Source organism: Rhincodon typus, chromosome 14 (assembly GCF_021869965.1).
Source record: "Rhincodon typus isolate 14 chromosome 14, sRhiTyp1.1, whole genome shotgun sequence".
In the NCBI taxonomy this organism is placed as follows: Eukaryota; Metazoa; Chordata; class Chondrichthyes; order Orectolobiformes; family Rhincodontidae; genus Rhincodon; species Rhincodon typus.
The window spans coordinates 11,847,820-11,871,550 of NC_063345.1; the positions used below are offsets into that span (position 1 = coordinate 11,847,820).

Here is a 23,731-nt window from a genome sequence, read left to right on the forward strand (position 1 = left end):
AGGCCCGAAACGTCAGCCTTTCTGCTCCTATGATGCTGCTTGGCCTGCTGTGTTCATCCAGCTCTACGCCTTGTTATCTATGTAAATCCTAACTCTTTCTTCTTTTTGAAAAACATTTCTTCCTAATGGGACGGCAGACTGACAGGGAGGAGGATGAAATGTCTTTCAGGAAGGTGCTATGAATTAGTCCAATAAGCAGTAAGTTTTGCTTTAGAGGTTTATGTTTTCATGAGAGTTTCAGTTATTTTGCCTGGTTGCAGCCTGTGTCCTGCTGAATATCTGAGCCAGGCATTCTATTCTGCTTAAATAAAAACTGAAAGAACTGATGATAGCTCAGAAAATTGAATCAGAGATAGTAGGAACTGCAGATGCTGGAGAATCCGAGACAACAAGGTGCAGAGCTGGATGAACACAGCAGGCCAAGCAGCATCATAGGAGCAGAAAGGCTGATGTTTCGGGCCTAGACCCTTCATCAGAAATGGGGGAGGGAAAGGGGGTTCTGAAATAAATAGGGAGAGAATGGGAGGCGGATAGAAGATGGATAGAGGAGAGGATAGGTGGAGAGGAAACAGACAGGTCAAAGAGACGGGGATGGAGCCAGTAAAGGTGAGTGTAGGTGGGGAGTTAGGGAGGGGATAGGTCAGTCCAGGGAGGATGGACAGGTCAAGGGGGCGGGATGAGGTTAGTAGGTAGGAAATGGGGGTGCGGCTTGAGGTGGGAGGAGGGGATACGTGGGAGGAAGAACAGGTTAGGGAGTCCATTGGGGATGATCTGGTTCCGTAGGCAGGTTCTAAGAAAGGTGATGTGGTTGTAGTACCTGGTTTGCTTCAGGACATGGTTGAGCAGTTTCAAGGCCGAAGAGATTACGAGAGAGTTGCAGTGGGAGAGAGATCCCCTGAAGTTTGTCCGGAGGGAGGAGCTCAGAAAATGTTTGCATATATGCAGAAGATGGAGTGGGGGGGAGAGGGGTAGGAGGTAATAATAGATGGAGATAGAGCCCAAAGGGAGCGAAGAACAGTTGAACAGACAAATAAGTGGATAACGATCTGGCTAGGAGGGTGAATAGCTCTTAATAGGGTCTGTTAGTGGCCAACAATAGGTAGTGTGTAATAGTGGACTATGTGAGAACAAAGGTATGTGGGGGTTGGGCTAAGGACATGGCAGAGCTCAAGCCCTAAAGTTGTTGAACTCGATATGGAGTCCAAAAGGCTGTGGGGTCCCAAAGTCTGAGGAATGGTCGCTCATCCTGAAACCTTAAGTCTGATTTCTCTCGACAGACCGCTGCCAGACCTGTTGAGCGTTTCTAGCAATTTTGGTTTTGCAGCACATAAAGAAGATAGAAAAAACACACCTGAGCACCGACTTGCTGTGGTCTCTGAGCTGACTTGTCCTGTAAACTTGTATTTACTGATTGTCTGGAAGGTGTACTTGCTTCTGTGTGTACTTTGGATTGTGTTGCTGAAAGAATCAAACATTCATTGACTCAGATAAACTCTGACTTTCTCTTGAGCTTATAAGTTTCATAAGGAAACCAACACAAAAATTCAGAAGCAAAATACACACATACAATTTCAGCAAGAATGCAGTTTAACAATAAGAAAAGCATTAGCATTTTGCCACAAATATGTAACAATATTGCTTTAAAATAATCCAGTTAGGAGCAAGGTATTTTGAACTATGAAAGAAAATGAACTAGCTACATTTTATATATATTCAAAAGTTAGAAATGCACTATCAAGTTTTGCTAAAGAATGAGATAGTTTCAAAGCCTCATCATACGTTAGTGTCTAATTTTCCCAGGACAGGCTATGTCGTTCTCATTGCTAATGATGTATCTCACTAACACCTAAATATATTTACACTGTACACAGGTCTGTATCAACACTCCAACTCAAACATTACTACATGTGAGTTATAACTCTTTAACTGATCCTACGGGAGTGTTTTCATTTCTCAACTATTGAATTTCAAAGAAAGTAATGATCTAATTATTTGTTTGAACTATCTGGTGTGTCAGGCAGTAAGGGAATGGCGGTGAGGCAGAAAAGTAGAATGGTGGGTTTTCAGATCCACCATGATCTCATTGAATAGCCGACCAGAGTTGATGGGCTGAATGGCCTACTTCTGATCCTACTTCTTATGGTCTTATGCGTAATTTGAAACATGATGTTAGGTGAGTGCAACATTCTTGGGCAGAAGAGGTTACTTTAGACCCATTGATCGTAAAGCTGTGGTTTTCTCCACTTCATGTCTGGTGTCTATTGTAGAATCACTGATGGAGATTAATTGTGAAGTCAACAGTTCCATGATCATAGCTTCAGGATAGTATAAAATGAATTAGCCAGACTCAAGGAACATAGGAATTATCTGATGAAATAGGATCCATGTTCCTATCTCTCTTTTGTTTATTGTACCTTGTCTTTATATCAAAAGGGGAAATAAATGAGCAAATGTTCCACTTACATGGAGTGTCTGAAAGTGCGGTGTGAGAGGACTTGTGTGAACTTGGAGATGATACTGAACATGGTCGACTGCCACTCAGTCTCTCAATATATATATCCTGGGCACTGTCACATTGCCTGCAGTTTTGAGTCTATAATGTGGGAAGAAAAAAAACATCTAAGCGAGAAATAATGATGAGGTGCATATTACTGAGAGGTTTATTCCAACAAACTGTATTTATACATCACCTTAATGAGGTGGTTCAGAACTAGATAAAAATCAACATGGAACCCAACAGAGATGTTACAAGGAATGTCCAAAAGCTAAGTGGGTTTTAAGGAACATATTAAAAGATTATAGGGGAAAGAGAAGCAAAGAGATTTTGGGAGGGAATTTCAAAGTGGAGGGGATTACATACCCATCATGGTGAAATGATGAAAATCTTGACATTTAAAGAACCTGGAGTTGGTTGAACTGAGAGTTTGAGCAAGGGATATATGTTGGGAGAAGGTTACAGAGACAGGGACTGTGAGGATCATGAAGAGAAAATCCATTTAAGTATGGAGTTGAGAAATTTGTATTTGAAGCCTTGGAAGATCATGAAACAATGTTGGCCAATGGGGCCTTGAGCAATGGATGAGCTAAGTAGGATAGGATAATGCTGGTATATTACAATATATATGATTGTGTTGAATAGGATAGGATAATGCTGGCATATACAATGTATATGACAGTGCTGAATAGATTACAGTCAGGAAAGATTGGTTGGGTGGAAGATTATGGGTTGTGTTGTGGAAAAATGGAAGGCTATCCAGAAGAGCATGGCAGTGAATGAAGATTTGAGTGGAGGATGAGCAGAAATGCTCAGTGTTGTGATGGTGTCTTCAAGTGGTCTGTGTGACCAAGAGGACACGGGTTCAGAAATCAAACAGAATGCTCAGATCATAACTGGTCAGTGGTTTGGGATAGGGTTGGATTCAGTGCTGAGGATAGGGAGTTAGGGCGAGATCCACAGTGCTGGTCTCGCTATTGGGCCAACATGATGGTAAAATGCAGAGGGCACTTCTTGCTTCAACGTGAAGCCTAATTGTACCATATTTATTGTTAAAGAGATGTACATCCATTGACTTTGTTGCAAAACTCTAGTGATCTAAAATCAAGAGCTTTTTGACATTCATTGACATTTCAATATAACATAAAAAAATTACATGGTTGTTAAAAGAAATGCTAGAATTTGATTAAAACCGCTAAAAAGTCAAGATGAGGAGAAGCCGACTTTTATCCTGAGCACAGAGATATTTGTAACAGATGGTGGCACCAGATTGACAGGCAATTGCATTTCTAAGCAATTCAATCATACTAGCCTTTGTGATCTGCAGAACAAAGCACAGGGTGAGTCCGTTAGGGGATGTTTCATCATGATTGCTCAACTTTCAGTGACCCGTCCTTGTAAATAGTGTCACAGATTCACAATGTATGGCTTTCTGATCCAAGTTGGAAGCAAAGTTCCAATGGCAATCTTCCGTTCCAACACATTATTGGGTCAAAATCCTAGAAATCCCTTCTCAATAGCATTGTGGGTCTACCAACATCACAATGTTTCAGGAAGGCAGCTCACCAGCCATTTTCAGGGGCAACTAGGGATGGGCAATAGGTGCTGACTCAGCTAACATCCCATGAATGAATTAAAAAAAGACATCACGAAAGAAACCCTCAAATCATTCTAGGTCAGTTTTTCCAAATGTTTTCCCAACGTGATCCCATTTTTGAGTTTGGAAGATGTTGGGACACTGAGTGAGGATTGAGAGCTGTGTTTGGGGGAGGGGTGTCAGAGAGCAGTGCGGGTCCTGTCAGAGGGTGAGTACAGTCGCCACAACCTGGGTCAGAGCTCTACTGCTGCCTCACAGCCCACAATGTCAACATTTGAGATGGTGCCCCACTTCAGGAAGCCCTGCTTTAGTTGATTCATCAACACAAAATCACTGACAACACAGGAGGAGGCCAATGGACTCATTATGTCTGCGCCAGCATTTTGAACAAGCAATCTAACTAATCCACTTCGTCTGATTTTTTCCCTATAGCTTTACAATTTAAAATGGGTTTTATTGAATTTGTTCTCACCATAGGCAGTGTAATCCTTATCAGAATAACTTCCATCAAAATGAGCAAGTCTTCTCATCTTCCCACCATTTTCCATGATGATTTGTATCCTCTGATGCTTGACCCTCCTGTCTGTGGAAACAATTTCTCCACCATCGCCTCTATCTTGGTGTATAATCAACTGAAGACAGGTTTCTTTTGTTTATAATACCTTTGTGCTACAGGACTTAAAGAAATGTGAACTCTCCACATAAAGGAGACTTGGTCAAAAATCTGACGATTGCACACTGTTAACATTACCTTCAGGGCTGTTGGGGGCAGGATTTCAGGGGAAGATTCCTCAAGGCCCTGTTCCCTTCGTCTTTCTGATCTGACTTCCACATAGCTGCAAATCAAAGGGAAAAAAAAACCAAAAATTCAGGTTGATTACTTAATCCATCCAGAAATCCTGACTGTTCGTGACATCAGCAACATTGCAGACATCAGATTACACTATTGGTCACAACTCAACATCAAGTGAAAAATTACAAGTGGCCAAGTGACTAAATAAACCTTTTACTTGGAAGTTTGCAAAGCATCGAGAAACTGCGATAAAAGGCAGGTTGAAATAACTTGATCCATGTTCACACGAGACTGCACGGATAATTATCACTGCCAGGCACGAACTTAATATCATTCCAGGGGCTAAATCTCACAAATGCTGTGATATTCAACTCTTCCCAAGTTCAGCTCCTTTACACATATAGGCCACAGACACAACTGAACAGTCTAAGATCTGCTTTTGGATATCTACATACAATCGTAGATAGAGCTCTTCATTTTATTTCAAACCAAATAGGCACGCATTATCCACATTGCCAGCCTCCATGACTATAATCGTATTAGTCACAGATTGCCAGTTAAAAAAGTAAGGTGGGTCTGGAACTAAATAAAACCCCAAAAGAACTGCGGATGCTATAAATCAGGAACAAAAACAGAAGTTGCTGGAAAAGCTCAGCAGGTCTGGCAGCCTCTGTGAAGAGAAAATCAGAGTTAACGTTTCGGGTCCGGTGACCCTTCCTCAGAATTGTGTGGGTCTGGAACTATTGTTCTTTTTAGAGGCTCGGTTAGCTCAGATGGCTGGTCAGCTGGAATGCAATACCAACAGCATGGGGTTCAGTTCCTGCAACTGGCTGAGATTACCATGGAGGATTCTCCATTTTACCTCACCTGAGGCACAGTGATCCTCAGGTTAAACCACCAACAGTCGAGAGCAGGACAATGATGATTCCACCTTCTCTTACTCCTCAATGTGCAGCACAACAAAGTATTAACACTTGAAGTGAACTGACCTAGGGCAGCTTACTATGTTAAATCAGCAATAAAGGAGTAAATTGCTCTGAAAGTTGCAATGCATTCTGTACAGTGGATCATGTGTTGGGATATAATGGGATTTATTTTATTCAATCGTGGCTGCGATCTCTATAAACACAGTTCATAAACACAGGGTCACAGTTTAAGGATGTGGGGTAGGCCATTTAAGACTGGAATGAAGATAAATTTCTTTACCAGAGAGCGGTGAGCCTGTGGAATTCTCTACCACAGAAAGCAGTCGAGTCCCTAACACTGAATGTTTCCAAGAAAGAGTTCGATATACTAGTGGGCTAAAGGGATCAAAGGGTGTGGGGTGAAAGTGAGGACACGATATTGAGTTGGAATGATCAGCCATGATAGTATTGAATGGCAGAACAGGCTTGAAGGGCCAAATAGCCTCCTCCTGCTCCTATTTTCTGTCTCTATGTGAAACACTCTGTAGGTGGCGCCAAGAGCTGCATGTACAAAGAGAAAGCCATAAATGATGGAAAGCAGCAGTTGGTCTCCAAAATGGCACTGTAGGAAGTGTGCATTTGAAAAGGTTCTTGTAGATTTTAAAACCATATCTTTATCAAAGTCAATGGCATTTCCTTGCGCAGCTGACCACCCCGCAAAACCTGTCTTGATGGAAACTGGCTCACAGTGCCAGACCTGCTGAGCTTTTTCTTTTCAAAAGAACGCTTGAGATGGCAAAGTGTTGGCAAACTGACCTACCAGCTTGGAGCAGGCAAATCACTGAATCCTGCTCTGTCCAACCTTGACAATCTTTTCAAAATCCAGCCTGGTACTGAGTCTGCCCAGTGTAGTCACGGCAGCTTTTGAGTTTGTTGAAAGGCTGTTTAATATTGAATGGTTCTAAATGCCAGTCAGTGCTAATGGTTGTGGCAGTGTGTGCATTGTTTTCTTCTTTATTCCTGAGGTATTCTCCTTTAACTTCATCTGAGGGAATGAAGTTATAAAAAGTGATTGCCTTGAGGCATCAGCTCCTCTCCTGGGATTGAGACTGTTGAAATGTGTGTGAATGCAGTGATCCAGTCTACAGTCAGAGGGCACTGTATCTATTCTGCTGCATACACAGCTTGGCCGAGCTTCAAAAACTTCACTCACTGCTTCTAAAAAAGGCAGGCAACTGCTGATTTGCATCAGAAACTATGATTTTATCTCATGGTCACCAATTCAAGCAGATCTGGGCACTACACCTTGGGAAGACTATCCTGGGCTTGCAGCTATATGAAGTTAGGCCACAGGTCAACCATGATCTCACTGAATGGAATAGGCATGGGGGTGCTGAATGGCCTACTCCTGTTCCTGTATTCAGTTTATGGCTTTCTGGCCTTTCAGTGAAAGGTTTGTGGGTTTAAGAATCCTACCATTTGCCCAATACACCCCAAGACTGAACAGATCATGCTGTTTTGAGCTCTCATTGAACATGTGTGTTACTGGTAAGGGCAGCATTTGTTGCCTGTCCCTAACTGCCCCTGAACTGAGTGGCTTGCTGGGACATTTGAAAGTGAAGCTAATAACCAACTACAACACCTTGAAACTAGAGGCCAAACCAGGTAAGGATGGCAAATTTCCTTCCTTAAAGAACATTACTGTAGTGACTGCAATGAGGTCTGGCAGTTTGACACCATAGAATATGAGTTCTTTGACTGGGGCTGTTAATCTGGTGTCGGAAGGAGTGTACAATATCCTGTTCACTCTGAGAGCTGGCTCTGAGGGAGTTGGATCAGTGTCAAGGACTCTCCACATGTAAATAAAGGGTGACCTGGTGATGGGATACTGGACTCTTGTGGAGTTATTTCAATTAGTGAACCAGTTAAATTTTTACAATAATAAGTCTCATTGTCACGACTAGCTCTGTGAAGCATAGAGTCATAGAGCTGTACAGCATGGAAACAGACCATTTGGTCCAATTGATCCATGCTGACCAGATATTCTAAATTAATCTAGTCCCATTTGCCAGCATTTGGCTCATATCCCTCTAAACCCTTCCTATTCATATACCCATTCAGATGCCTTTTAAATGTTTAATTTATCAGCATCCACCATATTTTCTGGCATCTCATTCAAGGTCAGAAGTCACATGACACCAGGTTATAGCCCAACAGGTTTATTTGAAATCACAAGTTTTCAAAGCGCTGCCCATTTGTCAGGTGAAGTCAGTTCATTCCATACACACACCACCCTCTGCGTGAAAAAGTTGCCCCTTAAGTCCCTTTTAAATCTTTCTCCTGTCAACTTAAACCTATGCCCTCCAGTTTCGGAAAAGATCTTGGCTATTCACCATATCTATGCCCCTCATGATTTTATGAATTTTTATAAGGTCACCCCTCAGCCTCCAATGTTCCAGGGAAAATAGCCCCAGCCTATTCAGCATCTCCCTATAGCTCAAACCTTCCAACCCCGGCAACATACTTATAAATCTTTTCTGAACCTTTTCAAGTTTCACAACATCCTTCCTTTAGCAGGGATACCAGAATTGAAGGCAGTATTCCAAAAGTTGCCTAACCAATGTCCTGTACAGCCACAACATGACCTCCCAACCCCTACACTCAATGCACTGACTGATAAAGACAAGGATACCATACACCTTCTTCACTATCCAGATTTTGCGAAATAAGTTTAACTTTCCAGAAGTGGCCGAGGTGGTATTTGAACATCCATTGTCACAGCATTAACTGGGACTCTTGGTTAAACTAACTAAGTAGCATTGTCATTATGTCACTGTGCTGATACTGCTGCAATGTTACAGGAGTCATCTTTTTTGAACGGTGCATTAAACTGGCACATATGCTGCCTGGTCTGTTGGGTCTAAAAGAATCCATGGCATGACTGGAGGAAAAGCAGGGAATTGTCCGGCCAATAGCTGGCATTCATCTCTCATATGACACCTGAGAAATGGTCTAATTCTTACTTTATGCAATTTGCTATTGCTGTTGTAAGTTGGCCACCATACTTACTCATGTATCCATAACACCTCAAATACCATTCATTTAGATATAGGAACTTTAGACCTTGAGGTTTTTGATTACATGTCAATTCTCTCAATTTACCAGCAAGTTTTTAGTGCAAAAGCCCTACATTCACAACTGCAATTTGTGTTCCCAGAGCATATTTAATGTAACAGATTCCCCTCAGTGGGTTTTGTAGAAGTGTGAGATTTGTGTACTAAACCACATGAGGAGATGTTTGGATCGCAAACCTAAAGCTGAATCAAAGTCACTGTGGGTACATGAGATCAATCTCAGTTACCGATGTCCATTAAAGCTATGAATTTCCTCAGATAGAATTTCAACTCCACTCTTGATAGAAGTCTATAAAATTACGAGATGCAAAGCTGGATTTGATCAAAAGAATTTTTTTCCCGAGTGTTGAAATGTCTAATACTAGGGGGCATGCATTTAAGCTGAGTGGTGGAAAGTTCAGAGATGTGAGGGGCAAGTTTTTTCCACAGAGAGTGGCAGGAGTCTGCAATGCACTGTCAGGTGTGGTGGTGGAGGCAGATACGATAGGGGCATTTAAGGGACTTTTAGATAAGCACATGAATATGTAAGGAATGGAGGGATGTGGACAGGGGCAGGCAGAAGGGATTAGTTTAATTTCGCGTCACATTTGGCACAACATTGAGGGCAACCCAAGTTCCATGGATACAGCTTTCATTAAAATTGTGCGCTTATCCAGAATCTACTCAGTTCTGCTCATAACTGTCTTAATGTCATGGATTCACCAGCTTTTTCCTTTATTCTAACTTGAAGTGTGCGCTGTATGATTGGTCAATGAATTCCTTTAAATTAACTGAAACAATAGCAACTACCCAATTTTCCTCTATTTCTGCTCCAGATCCAGCTTTCAGGTTCAATCAGCCTGCACTTCATCTGAGTCTTTAACATTCTTCCTTCATGCAAAATTCATTTGAAAATAATCATTCCACCAGTGAAAATATGATGATTTTAAAGAAAAAAAATGCAGTTAGCGTTTTGCTAAATGTTATTCACTTCAAGGTCTGAATCAAAACTCTGCTTTGAGAGAATCCTTTTTATGTTGCAAGGTTTAGATAGAGTTAAAAAAATGTGAAAACTGTTGCAATTTTTATATGAGCTAATGATGTTCTTGAGCCTGCTATTCTTCTTACTCTTAAGCAGTGGCATTGAAAAGGAATGATTATCTAAGCTGCGCAATTTACAGCCTCAATTTCTCTGTTCCATGTTCCATGATGTCAGATAGTGTCTAGGCACAACATTTAAAAGGTACCTGGATTCGTACATGGATAGAGAGGGTTTAGAGTGATACGGGCCAAATGCTGGCAAATGGGAATAGATTAATTTAGAATATCTGGTTGAATAGTCGAGTTAGACCAAAGGGAAGAGAGACAACAAGGTGCAGAGCTGGATGAACACAGCATGCCAAGCAGCATCATAGGAGCAGAAAGGCTGACGTTTCGGGCCTAGACCCTTCATCAGAAATGGGGGAGGGGAAGGGGGTTCTGAAATAAATAGGGAGAGAGGGGGAGGCGGATAGAAGATGGATAGAGGAGAAGATGGGTGGAGAGGAAACAGACAGGTCGAAAAGGTGGGGATGGAGCCAGTAAAGGTGAGTGTAGGTGGGGAGTTAGGGAGGGGATAGGTCAGTCCAGGGAGGACGGACAGGTCAAGGGGGCGGGATGAGGTTAGGTAGGAGATGGGGGTGCGGCTTGAGGTGGGAGGAGGGGATAGGTGGGAGGAAGAACAGGTTAGGGAGGCAGGGACGAGCTGGGCTGGTTTTGGGATGCAGTCGGGGGAGGGGAGATTTTGAAGCTTGTGAAATCCACATTGATACCATTGGGCTGCAGGGTTCCCAAGTGGAATATGAGTTGCTGTTCCTGCAACCTTCGAGTGGCATCGTTGTGGCACTGCAGGAGGCCCAGGATGGACATGTTGTCTGAGGAATGGGAGGGGGAGTTGAAATGGTTCGCGACTGGGAGGTGAAGTTGTTTATTGCGAACCGAGCGTAGGTGTTCTGCAAAGCGGTCCCCGAGCCTCCGCTTGGTTTCCCCGATGTACAGGAGGCCACAACGGGTACAGCGGATGCAGTATACCACATTGGCAGATGTGCAGGTGAACATCTGCTTGATGTGGAAAGTCTTCTTGGGACCTGGGATGGGGGTGAGGGAGGAGGTATGGGGGCAGGTGTAGCACTTCCTGCGGTTGCAGGGAAAAGTGCCGGGTGTGGTGGGGCTGGAGGGGAGTGTGGAGCGGACAAGGGAGTCACGGAGAGAGTGGTCCCTCCGGAAAGCAGATAAGGGTGGGGAGGGAAAGATGTCTTTGGTGGTGGGGTCGGATTGCAGATGGCGGAAGTGTCGGAGGATGATGCGTTGGATCCGGAGGTTGGTGGGGTGGTACGTGAGGACGAGGGGGATTCTTTTTTGGTTGTTATTGCGGGGACGGGGTGTGAGGGATGAGTTGCGGGAAATGTGGGAGACACGGTTGAGGGCGTTCTCTACCACTGAGGGGGGGAAGTTGCGGTCCTTGAAAAACGAGGACATCTGAGATGTACGGGAGTGGAATGCCTCATCCTGGGAGCAGATGCGGCGGAGGCGAAGGAATTGGGAATAGGGGATGGCATTTTTGCAGGAAGGTGGGTGGGAGGAGGTGTATTCTAGGTAGCTGTGGGAGTCGGTGGTCTTGAAATGGATATCGGTTTCTAGGTGGTTGCCCGAGATGGAGACAGAGAGGTCCAGGAAGGGGAGAGAGGTGTTAGAGATGGTCCAGGTGAACTTAAGGTTGGGGTGGAAGGTGTTGGTGAAGTGGATGAACTGTTCGAGTTCCTCGTGGGAGCATGAGGCGGCGCCGATACAGTCATCAATGTAACGCAGGAAGAGGTGGGGTTTAGGGCCAGTGTAGGTACGGAAGAGGGATTGTTCCACGTAACCTACAAAGAGGCAGGCATAGCTTGGGCCCATGCGGGTACCCATGGCCACCCCCTTTGTCTGTAGGAAGTGGGATTGTTTCTGGGCTGTACAACTCTCTGACTCTATGGCTTAGTTTTAGGTAGGTTTACTTTAACCAATTCTTCATTTGGGTACTAGTCTCTTCCTGTGATAGTCTCAGGCAGAAAACAGGCTCAATTTTGATCAATGGTACAGAGGCTTAGTACACATTATTTAATAGCTAGTTACATTATGTCAGAGATGCATGATGTTGTGAGACATCAGGTTTAATCAGGAATGAGTACACATTACTACTATAGCTACATGTTGTTAACACTATGAGTAACCACTGAAGCGCTCACTGGAGACCACATTGAGATTTGATTATTTCCTTTCAGAAAATATCCCTCCTCAAAATGGACAATCATCTCTGCATTTCAGGTCTCATATAACAGCATGTTTCTAAAGTGAACCTACCTCACCACTGTGTGCGTGCAGACAATAAACTCCGGCTTGGAATTCCACTGGTGATAGGTGATGTAGTAATGAGTCTGGAGCCAAATCCATCGCTGTCCTTTGGTCAAAAAGCGGTAGTAACAAGACTTGCCCTTCCCAAACTGCATCACTGCACAGAATGAGCATAGGAGTAAGTGGCAACCCATTACACATTGATTTCAAATTTCAACTTCCATTTTACAAACATACATTTTGTGGACGGTGATGTTTGTGTTTTAAGTTATTTATGCACCTGATTTTCACTGCTCAGAGTAACAAAATGTTCACATAAACAGATATGTTCTGGTGTTTAGGCTTCACAAAAGCCTTTTCCCACTCTCCTCATCTAATCTTATATCCATACCCTTCTGTTCTTTTCTTCCTCATATTGACTCATACATCCCCATGAAGCCATATTATTCATCTCACCTATTTCTTGTGTCAGTGAGGTCCACACTCCACCATTCTAACTAACCCAGGACCTGCATGTACAGCTCACAATCTGAATCCAAGCTGTAAAAAGGGAGTCCTGGTATTTATAGTTGACTCCTCTCTGTCTCTCTCTCTCTCTCTCCTTCTGGAGAAAGGAACACAGCCAAGGTCCAGTGCTCTATTTCTGAAAATGGCTCATGTCTGAGTAAGTATGTCCTTCAACGTAATTGGCATCAACAACAAACTTCATCACTCACATGCGAGCTCTCCTCTGTAGCTAAAACTTAGGCATTGAGTTAGACAGAGTTTTGTGATCCTGACCTTTGTCTATTAGAAACTGAATTTCACTTCTTGTACACATTTCTCAAAAAGATTCTTATAAGATGCAGGTGGAAATAATATCCATCAGTTTGATCTGGAATTGAATCAAACTTTTTAATATTCAAGGACACCCCCTAAGCAGCAACAGCCTTCCTTGCAGTAAATTCTTCTGTGGCAATTTATGTTAGAAGCTGCATTGCGTTTCATGTCTTTTAGAACAATGTAGCTAAAAAGCATAGATCTTTGGAGGCCATGTAAATGAAGAGTAGATTGTCTCAGTGTTGTAAGTATGGGAACATTGGAAACGTCAAAGAGATTGCCTCTAAAGGAGCCTAGCCAACAATTTTTCATTCATTTAGCATCTAGCTGCAGACCTCAGGATATCTCGCCTTCAAGATTTAATCTGCATTCTCATTAATCCATGTCGATGGGATAGATCTTGACTTTATGTGTGATGACACAAACTAGGTAACAGCAAGTTGATTTTTTAAAATTTTCATTGACTTTAAATCAAGAGAATTGTATATCAGTCCATTGACTTGTTGAGTCAAGATCTCCTCATTCATCTCAATTCTTGGTTTAGCCACATACTAAAGGTAACAGTGACAATAAACCATAAAACCATAAGGCATTGGACCAGAGGTAGGCCATTCAGTCCTTTGAGTCTACACAGCCATTCAATGAGATCATGGCTGATCTGATTATCCTCAACTCCACTTTCCTGCCTTTTCCCCATAACCCTTGATTTCCTCACTGATTAAAAATCTGTCTTAGCCTCAAACTTACTTAATGATCCAGCCTCAACAGCCTTCTGGTGGAAACAATTTCACAAATTGACTACCCTCCAAGACAGAAAAAAATAATTCCTTATCTCTGTCTTAAATAACCGACTCCTCTTCTGAGATTATGCCCTCTCAGTCCAAAGATGTGCAAGTTAAGTGGATTGGCCATGCAAAATTGCCCATAGTGTTCAAGGGTGTGCAGGCTGGGTGAAGTAACTATGGGAAATGCAAGGTTATAGGGATAGGGTAGGGAACTGGGCCTGGGTAGGATGCTCTTCGGAGAGGTCAGTGTGGATTCGATGGGCTGAATGACGTACTACCACAGTGTAGGGATTCTATTATTCTATGGTCTCAGGCTCTCCCATAAGGGGAAACAATCTTTCTGCATTTACCCTGTCAGTCCACTAACCAATGATATATGTTTCAATAAGATCGCCTCTCCTTTTTTCCCAGTTGCCAGGCTTACAAAGATAAATCAAACAGGACGAAGTAGTAAAGAAAAATTGAAAGTAAACCAAGGCAGAACTGAAGGGTGTGAGGGATAGATTGATGAGCTCAGGCAGCCTGGCTGTAAAACATCTATTACAGAATCCAAAATGATCAGATTATATTGATGCAATAGCTAATTACAGAGCTATTATCATTTCCCACTTCATTCACCCCATGATTAAACAAATAGATAAATCAGACATTCCAAAATATGTTAAAACAAAGAACTGCAGATGCTGGAGATCTGGAACAAGAAAAGATTGCTGAAGAAACTCAGCAGGCTTGGCAGTACCAGTGGAGAGGGAAAACAGAATTAATGTTTCAAGTCTAATGAATCCTCATCAGAACCTGATGACAACGAAGAGTCACCCAACTTGAAACATTAACTCTGCTTTCTCTTCACAGATGCTGCCAGACTTGCTGAGTTTCTCCAGCAATTTTTGTTTTTATTCCAAAATATGCATTCAAATGAATACTGTGCAGTATTATTCATATTTCATTATAGAGTAGTCCCAAGTGAGGGGCTGGATGTCAGTAGGCCGCTGTGCACTGATCTATAATATGTTTGTCAGTGCACATACCTTACTGCTGACACTGTCCCTATAACAAGTCCCTATTCCATCACTATTATATAGCACCAGTCACCTACAGTGTTCATGGCATCTTGCTAGAAGCTCCAGATCATCAACGTGGTAGTAATCATAGCCAGAAGTTCCTAGCACTTCGAATGGTAAGTAACCTATAATAGGAGGGGCCCTGATAAAGAGGAACAAGGTAACATTAGTTTTGGAGGAGCTACAGACTGTCAACCATTGAAATCTTCATTCACAGCACATGGAACAGTGGAGGCACAGAGAAACAAATACCTCTCAATGGCCACCTCGCTCAAATATCCATGTGGTTAAATATTTCCACAATATCTGCCTCCTGTGTTTCTTTGGTTAGTCAATTATACTCACCACCTTCTGGGCAAAATAATTCATCCTAATGTCCCCACATCCTTTTTCAATCTGAACCTTCAACTGTGTCACCTAGCTCTCGAGCATATGGAAACCACTAGCATTTTAACAGGGATTCGTTTATCTCATTTCAATCAAGAGTCTTCAATATGCTATTGAGTTCAGCATTTGCCTTTAAATAATTAATCTAACATAACCTGATATTCTACAAATACTTCGTACAAATTTTAATAATTTTGCGGATGTAATATCGACCATCATAGTTTCTGATAATGGGTTAATCCCTTTTTCTGTTTTCATAGCTGAAATATTTCTTAATTCAGAGCGTAAACACTTTAGGGTACCTGACATTGTGGAAAGTGCTTTCTTACAGGTTAAACAAGGGAAAATAATGCTTTTCCTCAACTTAATTCTTCTGTTAAAATGGACCATTCCTACACTGAAGCACAGGTCAATGAACATCATCACAGAGCTGTCCTTTCCAATTGTGTGACATTTTCATTCTTCAGAATCCTTTGTTACTTTCTGACAGGTTGACTTTGTCGGGTTAATTACATCGAAGCTTGAATCTTGTACGGTGAACTGCTTGTTCTCCTAATTTCGTAGTGTGATGTGACTGATGTATACTGTGTACAGTTAGTTCAAAACTGAGGATCTACTGCATTGTTTATGTCTTGTGCCATTTTTACAGCCTCTGAGTATATTGTATCATGAAGATAAAGAAGATTATTGTGGATTTATGACTTACAAACAACTATGCCTGCTAAATAATGATTGCCAAACATTATTGCCTGTGAAAGTATTAGGAATGTATCAACCTCCTTACACGCCCCCTTTTCTAACACTTGGGTGCTTAAACAGATTCATTCTCAACATTTACCCCTCCGATCTGCTGAATTGTATTACAGTCGTGTGAAATGCGCCAAGTCAGCAATTATCTTATTCACTTTAGAACATTAGTAAGTAAAGGATAAGAGGAGGTCTGGTGGGCAATCAAGCTGATAGCTTCCATAATATGGTATACCTCCTCTTGGGGACACCAGCTCACCACTTCCGTTTCCTGAGGGTAATTTATGTATAGTTGCTTCCTGATTGTGAAATGTTTAAATATTCCAAATTGTTAAAGGATTAGATACACTGATCTCTAAGGTTAGCAGGGAAAAATTCTGGAATATTCAAACAGCTTCACATCCTACCTCTCAAACTGATGTGCTTGTGATAAAGGTAAACAGGTTTTCCTTGATCTAATTCTGGCCTTTGGCATGTTGACCATACCATCCTTCTTCAATGCCTCCCCACTATTATCTTGTTGGGTTGACTTCTGTGTTTTTCTTGTTTTAGTCAAGCTTAGCATTAGAATGGTTTTGAGATGATAGGAGTTGGAATGTGAATCTAGAAGCCTTGAGATTCTGACCTGACTTGCGCAGCTAAACTGGCATACGGCTGTACAGGTAGAGTTTAATGACAACGCAGCTGAGACTCTTTGATGTAGCCAGAACGTTAGTAGTCATGCTGATGTACTTTGCTAGGTCATTGGAACCTATACTGCACAGAACATGCTGCTCTGTAGCCTTAATGTTAGCTACAGTATATGAATAATTGTTGTTTAACTGTGACCTAGATGTTTGGTCTGAACTTGTGAGCAGATATGAAGCATGTTTGTTACGACAACTACATATTTTATTATTAAGCCATTCAATTATTAGGGAGTTACTGATTGGGTTTGATTCCCATGAATGTTACTGTGTGCACGATATTGCGACAAATCCTGGAGTGGGTCCTGAATCATGGCCTTCTGACTCAGAGGCATGAGCAAGACCAACTGAACCACTCAGGCCTAGTTGTGTCATTCTGTTACAAGCGCACAGCAACAGGCTTTACTGAGCATAACTATAGAAGATGGTAAGCGTGGGGCCCCGCAGGCAAAACTCCAGTTCCATGTGATTTTTTAGTGCAATGATTCAGCTCCTTTCAAACATGCTCGGTATTTTTAGTCAGAGTAAAAGATATGACTTCCTTAACTCTGCAAGATGTTTGTCCAACAAGTCAATGTGATGTTCAGCTATGCTTTTCTGTTTGTCTCTCATTTCCAGCCTACATCACTGGTTAGCAGCAATGCAAGAAAGGGGGCCACACGTGTAATTCTGCTCCAGCTAGTTCACAGCCTCTCCATCAGTAAGTCCTCAACAGCGCTTCCTCATGGCGACACTGAGATGCTTGCAGGCTAAAGCTTCAGAGAAACTCGAAGGAGTTTTGGAAACATGCAGCATGCAGGATAGAAACCAAATGCCCTACAATGGACGAATAGTTCCATGGTCTGTGGATGCCTCAGGGGAGGTGAAATCTATGGGAGTACACCCTGACAGAATATCTGGAGCAGAGATCAGTTCCATGGTGATCACGCATGGGTCTTTTACACTTGTGTAGCCAAAGATCTTTGTATGGTTTGCCCGGGTTTGCACCCTTAACTGCATTTTCCATAAAAAGATAGAAAATAGGGTTAGGCATAGGTCATTCAGCCCATTGAGCCCATTTCGCCATTCAATATGATCATGGCTGAGCTGTATCTCAATGCCATACTTCTGTTCTCTCTCCACACTCCTTTACACCTTTTACTGCAGAGCATTAACACAATACAGCAGATAGGCAATTACGAGAGATAGTTCCAAATCCATTGACGTGGAGAATGGCTGCCTCCAATAGTGGGAGGAGCTTTCATGCCCAAGTATCCAGTCAGTGCCATCTCAAGTTGCCCCACCATGGTCCACCTTCGTTGGGTTCTTGGAGTTTGGAATCCCTTCTCATCAATGGATGGAATCCATCATCCCAGGTAAAGAATAGAAAGAAAGAAGATGCCAACTCTTTAAGTGGAACGTCAGGACCATGCCATGGTATTGACAGGTAACTTGTAACTGGTCAATGTCACACGCAAGGCAGCCATGATCACTGTGGAGCTTGATAACCTGAATATTGTCATAGCATTCCTCCAAGAGCGTAGGCTTGTCATAATTTGATTTTGGATCAAACAATATACACTCATCTGTCAGGTGGAGAACTTAGGAGAAAGATGTAGGCTTCACTAGTGAATAGCTAACTTGATGGAACTACAGAAATGGTTCAGACTGTGGCCTCTTGTCTGACTTTCAACTCAAACAGGATCAGTTAACTGTGTGAGAGCCTCCACTACAGAGCTAAAAGAGTTATGAGGAATAAAATATTGCTATCAGCAGAATCCCAACAGATCATCTTTACCTACTGGACATCTCATAGCAAGAGTGTACACAATCTAGGAGGTATGGTCCTCCTGGCTCAGACATCATGATATAGGAAAGATAAAGAGAACAGATAGACATGACTCAAGCTTTGCTGCTTTCAAGGTTTGCATAAATAATATCTTCTTCCAGAATCAACCATGCCCCTAGGTGTCCCCATAACATCAGAGTCAGGCCATCAGTGCCACTTCACATCAAAGTGCCATTTATCCATCATCCTCTGTGCTTGTTATGCTATATTAGTTTTCTGCTAAGCATTGCTTTCATTGTAACATCCTTAACTGTACCTTCACATCTTCCCCTTTCGCATTCTCCCATACCAACAGCTCAGACCACCCTCTTAAACACTCTGCTATCTCTGCAGCCTCCTGTAACCCTACAATATTCCAGCAATACTCTGTTCTGTTTTGACTTTCCCCTCCTCCAGCACAACAAGAAACTTATTTATCTGCAGTGGGTCTGAATATCTCAGTACCTTGTAGATTCCATCCTGCTCATACACAGACATTCATTCTTCTCATTTATTTAAATGTTTAACCTACACAATACCTATTAAATCTGGGTGTGAAAATAGGCAGAAAACGTTGGGAATGGACTCAGACTTAGGAACAGAAGGCTTTTGAAAACTGGATACAGGCAGCAGAGCTTTGGAAGTAAATTACCTGTGGTCCAGGAATAGGAACTTCCACTCTAAACTATGCCGTGATGTAAATTCTTCACATGATTCCTCAACATTGCACAGTTCCTGCATTGAGAAACAATCCATCATCAGAAGTGATCATTGCAGACTACAGTTATCATCAACAACGACTCACATAATGCCTTTAACATGCCAAGATGATGCAAGGCACTTCACAAGAGTGTTATACAAAAATATGGCCCCCAATCACCTCATGAGATAATAGTCCAGATGACCAACAACATGATCAAAGAGGTACACTTTAAGCAGAGTGAGCAAAGAGGTAAGCAATGCAGAGAGGTGCAGGGAGATTATTGTAGAACTTAGGGTCTCAGGAACTAATAACTCAGTAACTGCAATAGTAGAATGATTAAAATTAGGGAGGCTCAAGATTTGATTTGATCTGATTTAAATTATTTCTGTCATGTGTACCGAGGTACAGTGAAAAGTATTGTCTTATGTGCTTTACAGGTAGATCGTACTATACAAAGTGCATAGGGTAGTAGAACAAGAGTGCAGAATACAGTGTTACAGCTGCAGAGAAGGTGCAGAGAGAGATCAACATTAACATTAAACAGGCCCATTCAAAAGTCTGATAACAGCAAGGAAGAAGCTGTTCTTGAATCTGTTTGTATGTGTATACAAACTGTTATATCTTCTGCCTGATGGAAGAAGGTGGAGGAGAGAATGGCCAGGGTGAGAGGTATCTTTGATTATGTTGGTTGCTTTCCTAATGCAATGGGAAGTATAAATAAAGTCAATGGATGGAAGAGGTAAGACAGTGTAGAGCTGGATGAACACAGCAGGCCAAGCAGCATCAGAGGAGCAGGAAAGCTGACGTTTCGGGTCGAGACCCTTCTTCAGAAATGGGGGAGGGGAAGGGGATTCTGAAATAAATAGGGAGAGAGGGGGAGGCAGATAGAAGATGGATAAAGGAGAAGATAGGTGGAGAGGAGACAGACAGGTCAAAGAGGCGGGGTTGGAGCAAGTAAAGGTGAATGTAGGTGGGGAGTTAGGGAGGGGATAGGTCGATCCAGGGAGGACGGACAGGTCAAGGAGGTGGGATGAGGTTAGTGGGTAGGAGATGGGGGTGGGGCTTGAGGTGGGAGGAATGGTTAGGGAGGTGGGGACGAGCTGGGCTGGTTTTGGGATGCGGTCAGGCGAGGGGAGATTTTGAAGCTTGTGAAGTCCACGTTGATACCCTCGGGCTGCAGGGTTCCCAAGCGAAATATGAGATGCTGTTCCTGCAGCTTTCGGGTGGCATCGTTGTGGCACTGCAGGAGGCCCAGGATGGACCTGTCATCCAGGGAGTGGGAGGGGGAGGTGAAATGGTTCGCGACTGGGAAGTGTAGTTGTTTGTTGCGAAATGAGCGTTGGTGTGCCACAAAGCGGTCCCCAAGCCTCCGCTTGGTTTCCCTGATGTAGAGGAGGCCACAACGGGAACAGCAGATACAGTATACCACATTAGCAGATGTGCTGGTGAACATCTGCTTGATGTGGAAAGTCTTCTTGGGGCCTGGGATGGGGGTGAGGGGGAAGCGTAGGGGCAGGTGTAGCACTTGCTCCGGTTGCAGGGAAAAGTGCCGGGTGTGGTGGAGCTGGAGGGGAGTGTGGAGCGGACAAGGGAGTCATGGAGAGAGTGGTCCCTCCGGAAAGCAGATAAGGGTGGGGAGGGAAAAATGTCTTTGGTAGTGGGGTCAGATTGCAGATGGCGGAAGTGCCGGAGGGTGATGCGTTGGATCCGGAGGTTGGTGGGGTGGTAGGTGAGGACGAGGGGGATTCTGTTTTGGTTGTTATTGCAGTAGGGGGTGTGAGGGATGAGTTGCGGGAAATGCGGGAGACACGGTCGAGGGCATTTTCGACCACTGTGGAGGGGAATTTGCGGTCCTTGAAAAATGGCGGAAGGCTGGTTTGTTGATGGACAGAGCTGTGTTCAAAACTCTGCTGTTTCTTTTGGTCTTGGAAGAGCAGTTGTCATATCACGCTGTGATGTATCCAGACAGGATGCTTTTATGGTGCATCTATAAAAATTTATTAGAGTCTTTATGGACATGCTGAATTTCCTTAGCCTCCTGAGGAAGTAGAGGCATTGCTGTGATTTCTTGACTGTAGTATGAGGACAGACATCTTGGAGGATGTTTTTTATTCATTCACAAGAAGTTGGCATCTCTGCTAGGCCAGCATTTATTGCCCAGAGGACAGTTAAGAATCAACCACATTGCTGTGGTCTGGAGTCACATGTAGGCCAGACCAGGGAAGGAGGGCAGATTTCCTTTCTGAAAGGACATGACTGAATCAAATGAGTTTCTCCCAAAAATTGACAATGGTTTTATGGTCATTGAAGTCGTAATTCTAGATTATTTTATTCTGGATTTCTGGATTAATAGTCTAGCAATAACACCACTAAGATATTGCCAAGTGATGTTAGGGGGCATTACAAAGGTGAAACCTTGGGAAGCACATGAAAACAAAGCTAGGAATTTTAAAATGAAGACATTGCTTGGCCACTCAACCCAGCAGGTGATGGCTGAATGGGACTCGGTGTGAGCCTCAATACAGGCAGCAGAGTTTTGGTGTCATTAAGTTTGTAGAGAGCAGCATGTGGGACACCAGCCTGGAATGTTTTGGAATCATCAAGGTCATAGATCACAAAATTGCAAATGAAGTTTTCAGCAGCGGATGGACAATGTGCAATGAAGACCCTCCTATGTAGCCAGGTCAACATTTTCTGTAGCAAAGGTAAGCAAATGTAACTACTTTCATATTTAAACAGTTTCAAATGCATATGATTGAAATGAAAGTGGAATAAAACGTGTGAGAATCACAGTTTTGCTTTTCGTTGGTTTGAAAGGATATACTCTAATTGGGTTAAATGCAGAGAGGTCAAAAAGGGATATTGATTTAAAGTAATTAATTGAAGGAATAGAGGTGAATTGAGGAATAGTTTCTCAACCGAAGGAAACAAATGGATTGTTTGTGTGTCTCTGTGTGTGTCTATGTGTGTGTGTTTGTGTGAGAAAGAGAGAGAGAGTGTATGTATATGTGTGTGTGTGTGTGTGTTTTGAGATAATTATTAAATGAAGGACATGTTTGAACTCACTAATATTGTGAGATCGAAAGCTTCCTACAAATGTGCACATTTATACTTGGAGAGTTCTTTTGGATTTAACAAGTGGAAAGAGCATTTATCATGTTGCTGGGGTGACTGTACCTTGTGTACATGTTACAGGTGCAGTCAGTGAGGTGTAAGCTCGGAATCTGACATGTGCCAGTGCTTTTCTAGACTAAAGCCACTGACCAGCTGGATGATGCCTGGAAGTAGGTTGTTGTAGCACAAGTAGCTTGGTGTAGCGTAAGGCCAACTGGATTTTCTACGAACTCCCTTTGGGACACAGCTGGCAATGAAACAAAACTTTACATGACTTAATCATGGAAATGACCAACTCCTGGTCTTGTAAACTGCTGCACAGGAGATCTTGTAGCATCAACAAGAGTATATAAAGGATTTGGGAAATACTTTTCTATTGTGGAATGTATCACATAAAGATGCAAGCAGATATTATAGAAATAAATGAACCAGTCTTGTTTGGAGTGGAGTCATTATACAGTCTGAAATAACATTGCACTCTAATTAAAGTTACAGTATTGCATTAGCAGGCTGCTTCTTTCATTCAGTTCATAATCCAGGGTTTTGAGGAATATCTAAAAAGCAACGTTTTCATTGTACTTACCTTTAAAAATTGTGGTATGACAAGACGCACAGTAGCCACAAGGCAGACTTGCTCTTTTGCTGCAGATCGAAATGACCTTGATATGGCTGATTCAAAGCCATTGCAAGAAGCCATAGGCACTGGAATGACAATAATGTCCTTTTAGAACATTAGAAACAATTCTGCCTCAACTACATGGTTAGACCGTTATTTGTGAAATATTGTGCAAAATACTGTAAAAGTTGAATTTGAAACCTATCCATCTGGTAAAATAGGCTGGATTTTGTCTGGCACTGTGAAGGTGACCTTGGAGATGGCCGGGTGAGGGGAAGGCTGGTAAAAATAAATGCAGGGAAACCTCAGCAGGGCATCTCCCTAGTGTCTCCCTGCTGGCAGCAAACTATCCCACAAGGCAAGCAAGTGGGACAGCTGCCCACATCATGCAGGATGACAACCAGCATGGATAATTGAGACCCCAAGTAGGTGCAGTTTGTGGGATCTCTGCTGTTTTCTTGCTGGAAACCAGGAAGGCATTGGGGCTGGATGTTCTGTGCCACAAAAGGGCAGATATGGTCGCAGTCGTGGTAACAACAATCTACTGGACTGGTGTCCCATCCCAACTGCTTCCACATTAGTCAAGGTCACAGCTCTTTAAGCCCTGATGTGCAACTCAGCAATGGTGCCTTTGGCGCTGAGCAGTCCTCATGCTCCCTGATGGTCTCCAGTTGCAGTGACATTGCTGGGGAGGTGCCCTCTAAATGGGCAGGTACTACTGACAGCGTGTCTGCC

The 23,731-nt window shown here is 42.9% G+C and overlaps 1 protein-coding gene across 1 annotated transcript in view; it reads right to left on the reverse strand.

Annotated features, from left to right (window-relative positions):
- The window catches only part of LOC109935260 (neuronal PAS domain-containing protein 2-like), a 72,151-nt gene that overhangs the window by 17,471 nt on the left and 30,949 nt on the right, over positions 1–23,731 (reverse strand). The window contains exons 4-10 of the mRNA XM_048605267.1: positions 22,964–23,082; positions 19,216–19,298; positions 14,972–15,078; positions 12,281–12,428; positions 4,843–4,927; positions 2,464–2,593; positions 1,352–1,458 (exon numbers count right to left, since the gene is read on the reverse strand). Coding sequence (XP_048461224.1) covers positions 1,352–1,458; positions 2,464–2,593; positions 4,843–4,927; positions 12,281–12,428; positions 14,972–15,078; positions 19,216–19,298; positions 22,964–23,082 — 779 coding nt within the window. The remainder of the gene's footprint in view (positions 1–1,351; positions 1,459–2,463; positions 2,594–4,842; positions 4,928–12,280; positions 12,429–14,971; positions 15,079–19,215; positions 19,299–22,963; positions 23,083–23,731) is intronic.